Source organism: Pecten maximus, chromosome 4, assembly GCF_902652985.1.
Source record: "Pecten maximus chromosome 4, xPecMax1.1, whole genome shotgun sequence".
In the NCBI taxonomy this organism is placed as follows: Eukaryota; Metazoa; Mollusca; class Bivalvia; order Pectinida; family Pectinidae; genus Pecten; species Pecten maximus.
The window spans coordinates 6,237,125-6,251,802 of record NC_047018.1 but is presented as its reverse complement, the minus strand read 5'-3'; the positions used below and the strand labels follow the sequence as shown (position 1 = coordinate 6,251,802).

The 14,678-nt window shown below is 34.4% G+C and overlaps 1 protein-coding gene across 1 annotated transcript; it reads right to left on the bottom strand.

Annotated features, from left to right (window-relative positions):
• Positions 1-320: 320 nt before the first annotated feature.
• On the bottom strand, positions 321-13,265 carry LOC117325063 (transmembrane protein 214-B-like). Its single transcript, XM_033880989.1, has 16 exons — positions 13,094-13,265; positions 11,620-11,834; positions 10,732-10,885; positions 9,620-9,751; positions 9,246-9,328; positions 8,921-9,026; positions 6,864-6,945; positions 6,236-6,374; positions 5,895-5,993; positions 5,268-5,359; positions 4,986-5,151; positions 4,691-4,808; positions 3,977-4,073; positions 3,419-3,587; positions 2,823-2,974; positions 321-1,767 (listed from the first exon to the last, which is right to left on the bottom strand). Exons 1-16 carry the CDS (start codon positions 13,227-13,229, stop codon positions 1,641-1,643), a joined length of 2,067 nt encoding a protein of 688 aa, XP_033736880.1. The 5' UTR covers positions 13,230-13,265; the 3' UTR covers positions 321-1,640.
• Between the last annotated feature and the right edge of the window lie 1,413 nt (positions 13,266-14,678).

Here is a 14,678-nt window from a genome sequence, read left to right as displayed (position 1 = left end):
TGTAATCGCTGAACTTGGAGTAATTAGGTGTGTTGCATACTTTACAATGTGATAAATGTGTTTGCAAGATTCATACTCCTCAGAGGTCATAACCATACAGGCGACATGGCTGATCACATGCATCACATGCTAGGGCACGATATCCTCACCTGACTGTTAACACTCACCCGACTGTTAACACTTACCCGACTGTTAACACTTACCTCACTGTTAACACTCACCCGACTGTTAACACTCACCCGACTGTTAACACTTACCCGACATTGTACATGTTCCGCCACTGGTCTATACCTGGACCCAATACATGACAAAACTCTTACTCAACAGACAAACTTTGTTTATTGATCTCCAAACCCGCTCATATATTAATATTTGTAAATACAAGACATTTATAAATGTATATTGCATTAAAGCCATATAATTGTAACGTATTGTAAGTAAAGTCAGAAATATGCTGCAATGCATTGTTCTCGCAATATAAGTAAATATATATGCGAGAACTTACCAATTTGTATTCTTCCGCAACGGAATCTAATTTTACTTTTATTTACATGTCTTACTGAAAATATTGGTTCACAGCACTTTTTTGAGTAGAAATTCAGGTAATGACACCTGCTTAAGAGGTTAAAACTGTATGAACCATTGGTAATGTGCTTCATCTTTCATGAAAAAAAAAACAACAAAAAAACATAACCTGTTATTTGATAGAACTATATGGCACAAATGCATTACCTGTTATACATAACATTAACCTGTATGAGACAATTTTACAATGGGCAAAAGTGTTGAATAAGAAGAAAAATACCAGATTTTATGAATATCCTATGTTGTAATCATAAAAAAGAGAATATGAGACATATTTTGGAGACTTGTAGCTTGCACAAATTTAACCAGAACTTTTTTTGCCACCAAATTCAAAGGCAGCATCTATCAAAATCCATCAAATGCTTTGAATGTTTGTCAATGGAAGAATTAAATATTAAGTTTTGAATGATGGTATATAAATTTTTCATGCTGCCACCTTGTAATAACCTGATAGAAGAGAGAGAATCCTCATTGTTGAACATATCATATACCTGTGTGTGTCTCATCACTGGACAATAATATCCATACAACCCTTGTATAAAAGCACAGTAACTGATATTTCCAATTCTTTTTTCTAAGATTCTCATTATAATTTTATAAAGGAGTGATGCGTCTTGTAATTATCAATAAATACTTGCATGTTGCCAATCCTAATGACTAAAGCTCCAACTGTTCATTTTAAGTACGCACCTATATAACTATCTGAGGAGGTTGAGCATAATAACATAGTATAATAGTCTTGCCATGTCATACTTGTATAACTTAGGCATCGAGATACAAAGACATGACGTCTGACTGGCAGGTTTGAAGACACTTTGGTTTTGAAGACAATATGCTTTGAAAAAATCCATTGCAGTTCATAAATATTGAAGTATCAAATTTTTCAAAATTCAGGCTAAAACTTTAATATCTTAAGTTACAGAACACATTCCTTTTTCATTTAGATGTTACATAATTTTTAATAATATGAAAAAAGGGTGATCTGTTATTGAAATACATTCAAAGCATATGATGAATGTATCAATTTGAATTATTCTATAAATGCTGTTTTAGGATCAGTGTCCACTAATTACTAGTAGAAATGTCTGTCGGCACCAGGTGAAGAGGTTGGAGGATGCATGATGTACGGACGAGATTCCTGATGTGAGTAATTTCTGTACACTGTCCGGGGTATATTCACTTCTGAAATTAAAAAAATAATAATTAAAAAATCAATAAAAGTGAAGATATAGCTTTCAAATGACCCACATCATATCCATTTTAGATAACTCTATTGTTCCTAGTACATAAAAAGACCATGGTGTGACCATTTTATCTGTAACGTGCTGTGCAAGTCTTTGTCTTAGCAGCTTCCATATTACAGCCACTTCTGACAGTCTCAAAGACCACTAATTAACGCTAATCAACCATATGATTGCGACCAATCACCTGTGAACAAACTTACCTGGTATGCATGCGAGCCATGAACAACTTGCTGCATGTCAGGTGTTCAATCAAATGAACAAATTATCGGATTATCTACCTGGGGTGGGAGGGTGTCATCATCTATCTTTAATTTACTTATCAGAGTATTGACAGGTCAGAATTCTGCATATTGATCACTTTTAAACCTTCTCTGTGATGGTTCAATTTTAGTCAATGATTAATCATGTTACTAAGATCGTAAGGATTGTTATGGGACCATTCTTTTAGAATACTGAAATCTGATTTGGGAATATAACAAATAACAGAATGACTACAACTAACAAGCAATTTTAATGAAAACAGTTTACTAGTGACTTACCTGTAGAGCATGTGTAGCCTACGAAGAGATTTCAAATTTTAAGTTTCTAATTACGCTTATTCATGTCCACGCTAATAATAATTCATGTCTATGCTAAATAATCATATTTTACATTTTTCGGTGTTTGCGTTTAAAATAAGTACGTCTATAGTAAACTTATATAATATTGAAGATTAACTTTTCTACAAGTATATTTAGTAAACATCTGTTGAAGATCTTATCAACAAGTTCCAATTGTACCACTTATAGGTAATGCAAATGAAGGAATGTAATGGGCAATAAAATGTATTTGAATACATCCATCAGATGGTATCACAGCTATCTCTACCACAACCTTGTTAGGTCGTTTGGTTTGGTTTCACATTGTTTAACCTGATATCAGCTAATCATTTAAGAATGGCTTGTCAAATAGACTATCAATAACACTAGTGAATGTGTAAACTAGAGTACTTACAAAATAATATTTTCTTCCACCCAGTGATAAGCAAGATAAAGGAGATTGGCCATTTGGCCACATATCCAGAATGAGTAATCCCTAAAGAAATCCCACGATAACCATACGTAGTTCCATAGTTTTGTCCAAAGCTCTGGTGACAGTCCGTGTATCTATCAAAAGATATAGCTTACTCATTAAATATAACTTATATCGTTTACAAAGCAAATATAAATTCAACAGGGTGTCACAGTTGACAATTAGTTTCATTTAAAGGACAGTTACAGAAATACAAATCCTTCATGGTAGCAAAAGACAATTATATATATAAATCCTTCATGGTAGCAAAAGACAATTAAATATATAAATCCTTCATGGTAGCAAAAGACAATTAAATATAAATCCTTCATGGTAGAAAAAGACAATTAAATATATAAATCCTTCATGGTAGCAAAAGACAATTAAATAAAAATAAAAAGGGAGCAGCTATAAATAGTTGTGAGGCATTAAATCAAAAGAAACAAATATTGTTACATTAGTCCAGTCCAAATATTGTTATCGCTTAAATTGGAAAGCTTCAACAAGACTTTTAAAGGAAATACAGTATTGGTATTTACCCAGTCTAAACATTGGGATAACTTTAATGCAGCCCACAATCTGAAGGGAGCCGACACCTCAAGGAATTGGTTCCAGAACTGCAGAAGTCGAGTCCATGCTTCCCACAGATAAGGTCCCACGAAAGCTTGCACCTTACCATAGTAAAGTGGCACATTTACACATACCCATCTGTAAAAGTTTAAAATTCAACATTTATGAATTTTATAATAAACAATGGAATGAATTCTGATAGAGTTAGTGTTGAATTTGTTTTAGCTTATAATTATAAATGAAAGAAAACATATTTTGGTTTTGATGGACAACATGCACAGAAAACAAACAGAGCTAAATATATATAAGCTAACTAAAGGCAGGGAAGAAATTATATACCAGGATACATTTGAAATTATTTTTAAGATAAGGATTTAGGAATTATCAACCAGTAACTCATTCGAAAGATTGGTAAAATCCGACCCGTTTGACATCCTTAGTTTTAATCTTACCTACTGTGTTAATGAGTTATCAGAGCTACACACAATACCAAATCATATAGATAAAAACAGTATAGTTGTACCTACCCATATGCCATTGAAGTATAGAGGTAAACCCGTCCCCAAACCTGTTCTGTGAATGCCAAGATTCCATAATCCTCCAGAAACTGCATGGTCCGAGAGGCTACAATATTATTGCATACAATGTACTGTACTAAAATGCAGTCTTGCTACCCCTAAAACTGTCTTTATGTTTAACCATCCTGACCCTAAATGAATTGCTGCTTAAACAGATTTTTGTAGGTAAATATTTATGAGGTTAGGAGTAAACGTTTCATTACAGCTCATCAGAATGATAAATTCTGTTGAATCAAGGGATGATAACTATTAATAAGCTGGACGATAATCGGATAATATTTGTTGTGTAATTGCATGGAAACAAGCAGAAAACAAACTTTTTCAGATAATTCTGCCAAATAATGTTCAGCTTTTAAATTATTAAACCTTGTTATCAAGTTTGAAGAAAATCTGTTAATAACTGTTCCATTTATTTTACAGTACCGACAGAAAACAATGTTTTTTTGTTAATCAATGGGCCATAATTCTGCCAAAACAAAGTAAGGCAACAAAATCAAAGTAGCAATTGAACTCAGCCAAGTCCTTAAAGCTTGAAACCCTGCTACGAAGTTTGAAGAAAATCTGTTAACATTTGTTTATCAAAATTCCACTGGTCCAATTATAACAAAGTTCCAACTAATCTATGTATGCATTAATAGAGCAATATATATATATAATACTTACACTTCATGGAAGAGCTGAAGTAAATATCGTAGGCAACAATTGCAGTTACCAAGGAAACAAATAAAAACATCAGCCATCCCCATGGAAACCGAGTTTGATCCAACTTTTGCTGAAGTTCCTGTTAATGTAAAGATGAGTACAATTGTACAAACATGTCAGATTCTGTATTATTGATGAACCGGTATATCTGTGGTAGTTTAGGTCTGTTTTACAGACATTTTGTTTATCTTCTTCAGGCCCATAAACAAACTGTACAAAATCAATTAAAGGGAGATAAGTTCAAAGTTGTGGTTACCTTACAAACATTGGAGCATTTCTCCAGTCCTTCAATGCTTGATTTGCCTCTTGAAGCCAGTTCATCATTGGTGATGGAGAAGGAACGAAAGGTTTTCTTCAGTAACTTCTTGTCCAGTATCTTGCTTGAGGTATCCCAGGTATCAAGCAAATACTGCATTAACATACTGTGGAAGAAAATTTAGGTCTCAAAATACAACTCCAATTGATCTTATCAGTGAAGAAGCTTAGCTACTTCAAATTAAAAGCTTTAACAAAATTACTTAATATTTTTCAGAATTACCTGGACTGTTGAATGTATTTGGTATACATCTGGACCCACACACTGTAGCACTGTTCATCAGTAGACAGACAGTACAGAAGACTCGACATCAGCTACAACACAATAAACAAACTTTCAAAAAAACAAAAACAAAAACAAAAACAAAAAGAAAATAAAAAGCAAGAGAGCAGACTTGTCAAGACATAAACAAATTGTACAGAAATTTAATTGTTTTTTTTTTCTATTTAAAAGGTGTATCAAATGTGACTTTGGGATATGCTTATGAAAAAAAATTAAATAAATTCTCTCTTTAAAGCTTCCATATATTTTATGGCCTCAAAACACATGTTCCTTATGTCTAAAGACTATAAATTAGCTCAAATTCATTGATTTTGTCATATTCTTATGGTGCTGAGAAGATATGTGCTATTGAGAAGAGAAACCCTGGGATTATGATCAGTTAGCTTTAAAGCCCTCCCCACAGCTGTTTGAAGCATGGAAAAAAAAGACTATACTGAGGACCCTATTTAAGATGAAAACCATTGCTACATGTACACCCAGTGCCAACCCTGAAAATTATGTATTGGATTATCATGCAGTTATCCACTACATGCCAGTTACGATGTACACTGTAGAGTGAACAGATACCTCAGCCATCATCAGACGGGATGTGTTGTCCGTAGCCCTGGTCAGATACGACGGGAACAGGTTCCTCATGTTAGCCGTGGTGCCACCATACACAATTGTCTGTTAGACATAGACAAAACTTGTATCATAAACATTACATAAACATTACAAATGTGTACCAAAGTAGCTTATTCATCAAAAGGACCTTCATCAAGGTCTGAGCTGATCTATACATGTACATGTAACTGGAGTATGTTTATTGTTATAATGAATGAAATTTCACACTTGTGTTTCCACATGTTTTACTTTGAATATGGTTAAATCATTTAAAACTAGAGAAAGTGAACAGTGCTCAATTTTACCTTAATGTCTGGATAGAGGTTCTGCAGCTTTCTACTGAGGTCCCCAGGCATCTGACGATCCCCAAATATAAGGTCGAGCAGGTAGAAGTACTCGCGTACAGAGATAACACCATATACTGTACTCAGGGCCTTTTTGTTCCTATAACAAATATTACAAATAAAAGTAATGCGGCGACATATTTCTCACCTGGAATTGCAACAACACACAGGTAATGCTAAACATCTGTCTATATATAATACATAGTATTAAGTATGTGGAAAATAATGGACATACATATACATTTGTATAATTATACATTCAACAATTAAATAGTCTATAATAAGGTTTAATACACCTTTATTGTAAACACATATTTCATTTTTAGTAAGTGACCTCAACCTTTGACCTTGATATTGTGATCAATATATGTCTCCTGCTTTCACAGGTAACATAAGAACGCCAATGAAAAAAATTACTAACAGGAAAACAGCATGTGTGATTTAAACTGCCTGGTCATTGAATGCTGAGTTTCCTCACCACCTACAACACCCTGGTAAATATAGTAGCTATTCCAAACATATGGCTGACTAATTATACTTATGACAAATTATCATCTTAGAAGCCTTCAAGATTTGTCCCTGTACTTACTCTAGCAGTTCCTCCAGGTAATCTACACAGTAGTTTGCCACTGGTCGCACCTTCAGGGTCGGCTGCATCACTTCTATCCACACTGAAACACAAAACCATACACATGTAAAAATGTACTGATTTACAACTAAATATCTACATTGAAATGCAAGCCAAAGGCTACATTTAAAATGACTAAAAAATGTAAATGTACATTTATTACAATTACTTAATGTACTGCTCTTTTGCACACCTCTTTATAGTTCACCTGGACATGTGAAAGTTATTTAACAAACATTATGGCCAATTTTGGCATAAAAAATAAGCTTTTAATAGATTGCACATTTGACAAAAAGTGATCCAACATATTCTATTGGTAGCCGACAGGAATTGTTCCATGATTATTTTGACTAAACCCACATTTAGTTAGCTTTGAAACATCTTCAAGAATTTTGAAGAAAAATACTTTTATAATAAATGGTTAAAATTCATCATAACTAACATATCACACCTTTTTCTCGTGTAGTCTTTAAGAACATTTCTTAGGGGCATTAATGTCAGATATCTTTATTCTTGTCTTGTTTTTCCCCCTTATATACACAATGAACACACCAAAGAGAAGATGTAATGTGTAAGATTACGACAGGAAATCCCATCCTAAGTTTGCACAGCAACAAACTGCTGATCCTTTTAATGCCCTTTGGGGAACGGATATTAAAAGGAGAACAGCTTGAGATATTTCAGCAAACAAATTCAAAATAATTAACAAAGAAGCAGAAAGAATTCCGCGTAAATGACACTGGAATGCCCACCACGATGACGAATCAGCATTATTTGTGCGGTTTACGAATGCATGTGCACACAATATTCTCTTCTCCAATGAAATTCTTAAACAACAAAGGTAAAATTGTTTGCCAATGAGTTTGAAATTGAGAGATTTTCAGTATCCTAATGGATGACTTGTGCAGTTTAAAACTTGTTGGCAGGAAGAAGGCTGTTGATGTCACACAAAAAATTGCTCTGAAAGATGTCAATAATATTGACAAAACTGGTGCTTTCTACAGACTTCTTCCTGACAGATCACTAACTGTGTCAAGTTCATCAAGAGGAATAAAAAACATCATTGTAATGCGGATGAAAGTGACAGATTAAAATCATTTGTGATCAGAAAGTCAACAAACCCTTGCTATTTCAGATTTCAATGAGAAGTTCTAGAGCAAGGGTATGTAGAAATTTTGCACAGTACATAATTTCACACACCTGACAATTTTTTGCACTTTTCCTAGTACCAGATAAGAGCTGTACTTTTTGTTTATTGGACTAATGCCAGACTTAATCCAGATTTACACCTCACAGTAAGACAGGTCGTAGATATGGACAAACAACTACCACTAAGTTGTCATGGATGATGACATTATCAAAACTGTCAACACACACACAAACTGGACAGTGAAGACAACGATGACGACAACACAAAATCAACATAGCCTCACCTATAATTATACTAAATGAGGTTTTTACTGTAAACTGACAGATGATGTTTTGCGTTTAAAACTAATGCAGTACGATTTAACATATCTCACAGCTGTGACATGGAAGAAGATCAAGGTTTTTAATTTGAACAAATGTGTAACCATTCATTTCTAATGTCATGTCCCCAGACGTCTTCACTTAATTAAGAAAAGGGCATTTAAACACATCTGAACCTTTAAACCTTGAAAGGAGGCCAAAATCATTCATTTGTACCAACGTGGATGCTTTTCATCCAAGTATCCAGTTGGCCCAATATCATAACCCTGGGCTTCTTAGCTATTGGGAAGAAGTTTAAAGTATTCTATACTGTGACCCATGTAACCTTGTAAGTAGGTTGAGATCTTTATTTTTCAACAATTTTGGTAGCCCTTCCAGCCAACATGCTACTGGCCTAAAACCATGACCCAGGGCCTCTTGGTTAATGAGAAGTTGAAAATGTAAATTGTTCACAGACGCATGATGATGAAAAACGGCAATTATGGCTTTTCCAGTAAAACATCTACCCCACCCCAGTAACTGATTTATTCTCAACAGCTGATATTTACTTCGCAATCCACATTTCAGGTCAAGGTGACCACACTGCCCAAGTGACCAAAGTATAGTCAAGCACCGACTGGACCTGTTCTGGTTGGTCTTCAAAAGCTCCAAAAACTGGAAAATCAAAGAATTGAATATAAACAATTTGTTGAAGTCGAAAGATATCATGTACACAATTTTTAAACAGTAAAATAAACATTTGACAAAATTAAGTTTTTTCTTTTCTTTTTTTTTTTTTTGGTGGGGGGTGGGGGAGTCCATATTATACAGAATATGGGTGAAATATAATTGGCAGTTAAATAGTGTAATAAACCAAACTACAGCAATACTTACTTGATTCAGCTTGGACAAAGCAACATCTGGTCTGACCTTAACAAGCAGCTGAATAAAGATACGATACCCAAGGGAAGAATTTCCTGTCAACACAAAGAAAACAAAATGTGACTGAGCTCCTCAAACAAGAACAATTTATATATTTCTTTTTAAGTAACATTTTGATGTGGCTAGCAACCAGATTTCTCCCCTCCTCCAAGACAGGTTTATACAGAAAGTATAAAACATCCACATCGGGATACTAACACTATTATAGAAAATTTTTACTGCCCCATGTAGCAGTTTAATGTATGATTCATGATATACATAATTCTCCCATAACATGAAGAGAATTAAATTAAGAACTATGTAAAATCAGCCTGATGAATATTTACCCTTGTTGAGTTCCGTGAGCATGGTGTTCACACAGTGATAGAACATGTGCTCCATGGTTTCCTGGGTGGCCTGTCTGATCACAGATGTGATTGTCTGCTGACAATGTCGACCAAGATGACATAGTGGAAAGTCTGAAATTAACATAACAGCTCACAGTAAGTTAATATTTCTATAACATTTAAGCTTTTACAGGAAGTTTCCTTAAAAGACTCGACAGAAAAAATGAAGTTATCAGCACCAATATTTGTACAATTTGGAATCCCCAACACTTTAAGTGTAATAGATGCTACCAGTCAAATATGATTGATATCCATTGCTTTAAATAGTTTCAGAAAAGAAGTTGTTTTCATCAATACAGCCAAATTGCCTCCTTTAGATCCCCCACCCCCCTCAGACCAGTTGAGCTAAACAAGAGGCCCATGGGGCCTTGTTCCTCACCTGGATTTCAGTGATTATGTCAGAATATTCTCAGGAGTTATACATTACAAATACAATTTCTAGTTGCAGCCTGCCACTCAGTACCATGCACTGCAGTAACACATTCCTTTATGACTCAAGCCAAATAAGTTAAGAACACTCAAGAATTACTTAAAAAGGATTCATCGCTATTATTCCTTTAGGGGGAGCAAGATCCATTGTTTATACAAAATTGGTTCCCCTTCACCCAAGGATGATTCAGACCAAATATGATCAAAATCCTTTCATAAATTGGGACAGAATCCTGGCATTCCTACAGAAGATGAAAGATTTTAAGAATCAGCTATATTTCTCCCTTAGGGCCACATCCCTAAATCAGCTCTATTTATGCCTTAAAGCCACATCTCTAAGGGGTCAAAGACCCACTGTTTAAGCAAAACTGATTTCCGTTTACTCAATGATTCTCTAGACTAAATTGCCATAGAATCCTGGTATTCCTACAGAAAGAGGATTGCAAAAATTGACCCAACAGTTTTTGGAAAAAAGATTAAAATATATAAATATACAATTAGATAACAAATAGGTATACAGGTCCATAAGGCCAGACTAGCTAAAAACTTTCTCTCAACAGCAAAGGTGATAAGAAAAAATAGCAATAGAAATGAAGTTAATTGTAAATGTGTTTTATGATTACCTTTAGGCTTGTTGGTGAAGACAGGGTCAGACTCAGGAACGTTTTCCAGTTTAAGGTTCAGGAAAGATGCCAGGTCTTTTAGCCACACTTCCAGGTTGTCGGGGAACCTTGTCTGGGTCAGGGTTAAGGTTGACTTCACATCTTCTTTCGTGATCTGGAGTACCAAATATCCAAATGTTTCAGAACATTAAACAACTAATTGGAATTTTGTTGTCATTTTAGCCCCAAAATGCTAAATGTCCACCTGTTTTTGTTATTTTTTTCATCAATAAACACAGACAAAATGTTTTCATATATTTTGTATCAACTGATCAAGTGACAATTTTTTTATGAAATGTTCAAAGATATTCAAAGAGGTAAACAAAACAAAATGGAAAGAATACAAGAGTATCTATATGGCAGACAACTAAACATCTGCCCCAATGCAAATGAAATGGAGAAATACTCTTTTATGCAAATGCATAAAAACGTGCCAAGTTTCAAACTGAGAGATGAGATAAATGAACAAGGAAGATTTAAATGCTAAAAATAAGAAAGACAAGTAAATCATTCAAAAAATGTTGAACTGTATTCATGTTGGTGAGGTGAACACAACAATATACCATTAAATACAATAGCAATAAATTTTATGTATATATCAAAGAAGTCAATTCAAAATTAAGAGAATGCGATATCCAGACAAGTTTAAAAGACTATCCAAAAGGGACACAAATTCTTTCAGACACTATACTACATCTCATGATTACAAAGCCCACCAAGTTGTCTAAAACTGTGAGAGGTAATCTCCATACAGGGTCTATCAAACATTTTGATCATATAAAACTCATAGTTAATAACCACACAGCATACCACATGTAATATAACAGTATGTAAACTTAGACCACATACAGCAGATATAGCTTCAGCATAGTCCACTTGTTTCTTCTTCTCCTGGTCAGGCTTCTTCTTTTTGCTCTGTACAGTTTTCCTGTCACCGCCAGCTTTACCATTCTGATCCTTATTAGATGGAGAGGATTTTTCTTGGCTTCTGCTTGCTTTTAACTCCTCCTTCCTCTCTTTTTCCAGGAAGGCATCATACATCGTCACAGATTCTTTCAGTGGTTCTTAATAAAACAGTTATAATGCATTAAATAAAAACTTTTTTTAACAGTCTTAAAATAGCTATTTTGAATAAAGTCACAATGGACACATTGTAATAACACAGCTACAAATACAACAAATTTATATCTTTAAGGGGAGCACAGGGAAGAGATGGGACGGGGATCATTTTTAAACTAAAAGATGTCTGTAAGACAATTTCCCTGCAGCCAGTTGACACCCTGAGCAAAATTTGGTGAGGATCGCGTCAGCAAGTTCCTGAGATTAGCTAGTTACATTGCATCGGGAGAGGACGGGACGGGTTGGGATGGACACTTTAATTATGTCCCCCGCCCCATTTTGTGACATGGCCATAAAAGTACATTATTCCAGTGTATATTTTCTCATTGTCGCATACCCAATATCAATTTCAATATGCTATGCTATACTTATCACAAAAGTGTTTAGTTGCATAGTGCATGCACTTCTGATAATTTCTTATATTAATACGTTTTAAACATCATTTAACCAGTGTTAATTGGAATCCTGAATGTGAAATCAGCAAAATAAACTAATTTTCATTAGATAAAATGACCTACTTTATAATCGGTATATAATCTGAATTTACTGAATTCAGAGAGCATATCAAAAATATTTTTTTGTGAAAGTTACAATCACATCATTGTAGTGTTTATCTGTTTGAATTTGATAAAAATGACCTAATTCATTATTGGTATATGATCAGAATCTGCAGAATTCAGAGAGCTTATAGAAAATACTTTTTTGTGAAAACACTACAATAATATAATTTTCTCACACCTTTGCATATGTCATTGATATCAACTATAATAACTGGCATAAATATAATAATTATATACTCTTAAAGCATTCCGTCATTGTGTTTGATGATATTGAATATGTTTTTGTGATATAGGTGTGTCAAAGTGTATGCTGGTTTGCTATGGGGAGCACATGTGTCATGCTCCACCTTTAACCGATGTCATATGTTACCCGAAACTGAGCCCCTGTGGTAGAGATTTAAAAATGCGTTTATTTTTAATATGTTGTAGACATTTATGTTGATTAAAACACATTATGAATTAGAAATAAAAAACAATTTCAAAACAATTTTAAATAAGTGAAGATATTGAAACAAAAACACACATGTTGAACGAAGTTGCACAATATAAGTGAAAGTAAGTTGATGACGTTGACGAAAAGCCGGTAGAAAACAGTAGCACTGTTCATGGAGATTGTAATCGCTGTAATTAAGAGGTTTACTTACTACTCGCTTCAATTCTCGGCATATTTTCAATGAACTGTTTTTTCTCATTTCGTGTAAGATGTGGAATCTGACTTTTGCCACTTTTTTTAGCCTTTCCAACCGTTTCCCAATGTGGAGATTGAGTCGTGCTCGCCATCTTGTTCACAGTACTTGTGTACGTAAGCGGCCCTGAAAGTTTAAAAAATATGTCGCTGGTATTGTTCAGAATATAGACAGATGCCGAGAATAAGACTTGATATTCGACCAAAAAGTCAGTGTCTTTGTTAATATTTGTTTTTACAATATTTTTGTTGAATATACTGAAACATATCTTTAAGAAAAAATGCTGCGAACCGGTTTTTTTTTTTTACTTAACCAAAATAGCAGAGACGTGGGGCCGTTTTCGTTTTTGCGGTCCACACGGTTAGACCACTTGGACCGGTGTTATCGTTTATGAAATAAAGACGGGCCTGGTGATTTTATATTGTTTTTAGACGAGCCTTTACAAAGACTTCCAAGGTCTGTATTAACATTTCAGGTCCGCCAAGATATAATGTTTGGAATAATGTATTTAAAAACTGACGAACCGGTTTGTCAGCACAGAGACCTATATAATAGTATATAGTTAGGTCTCTGGTCAGCATAAACGAACAGGCCCCTGATATAACACGTCTCTGTATACAGTTTGCGAACAACCACCAAAACACATAGATATCTAAATAGGCCAGATTTATAGCAAAATATCAATAAACTTTAATATAAACACGTTACACATTCAATTTTTTCAACAAAATGCATTATTCACCATTTGAAGAAATCATAGCGTTTACACACAGTTATCTCCCTTCGGCACTGACGTCATTTGAGACGTGTGTCGGTGTAGTTGCAGTTCAGCAATTCTTAAAGTAATGGCACAGGGGCTTGGCACTATAATACATACATAGTCTATATATGGACGATGATTTGGAAATTCGTGCCAAGCCCCTGTGAGCAATGGGATAAAATGTAGGCCTAATCAAAATGCAATTTATGCGTTATGAAGGTACATGTATCAGAGACCTATATACTATATAGGTCTCTGCATGTAGGCTATGTAGCAAAAATAGCGAGATAGTACGAGTACAAAAACATAAGAACATAATTAAAAGTATGCGTTCCAATATTTTTTCCCCTGAGATAATTTTTCAGTCAATGGTTTAGGCCTACTGAATTTGACATCGATTCTAAAGCGTTTTCGATTTAAATGAATTTATACAAACCAGTTACCCTCATCATCATCCGCAGATACCCGCATCATCGATTTGGACATTCTCAGTTATGTCCGTCATCATGCCGAAACTTACAATGTTTATCAGCTTAATTACATCAAGTATCGGTAACTCATCTCTTCAGATTACATTTATATTGAACCAAGTATCGACACGCCGAGTTACTCAGAATGCCATATAGGCCTAAAGTTGAAGAACATTGATAATTCACATCAGTTAATACTCGCCGTTTCCGCCCTGCGCCATATTGGATGTGGGTAACTATACAGTTACCCGCATCAGGTTACCCCCTGAGTTAATCTAGAAAAAAAATATGAAAAAGTTTTTACTAGTAAAAG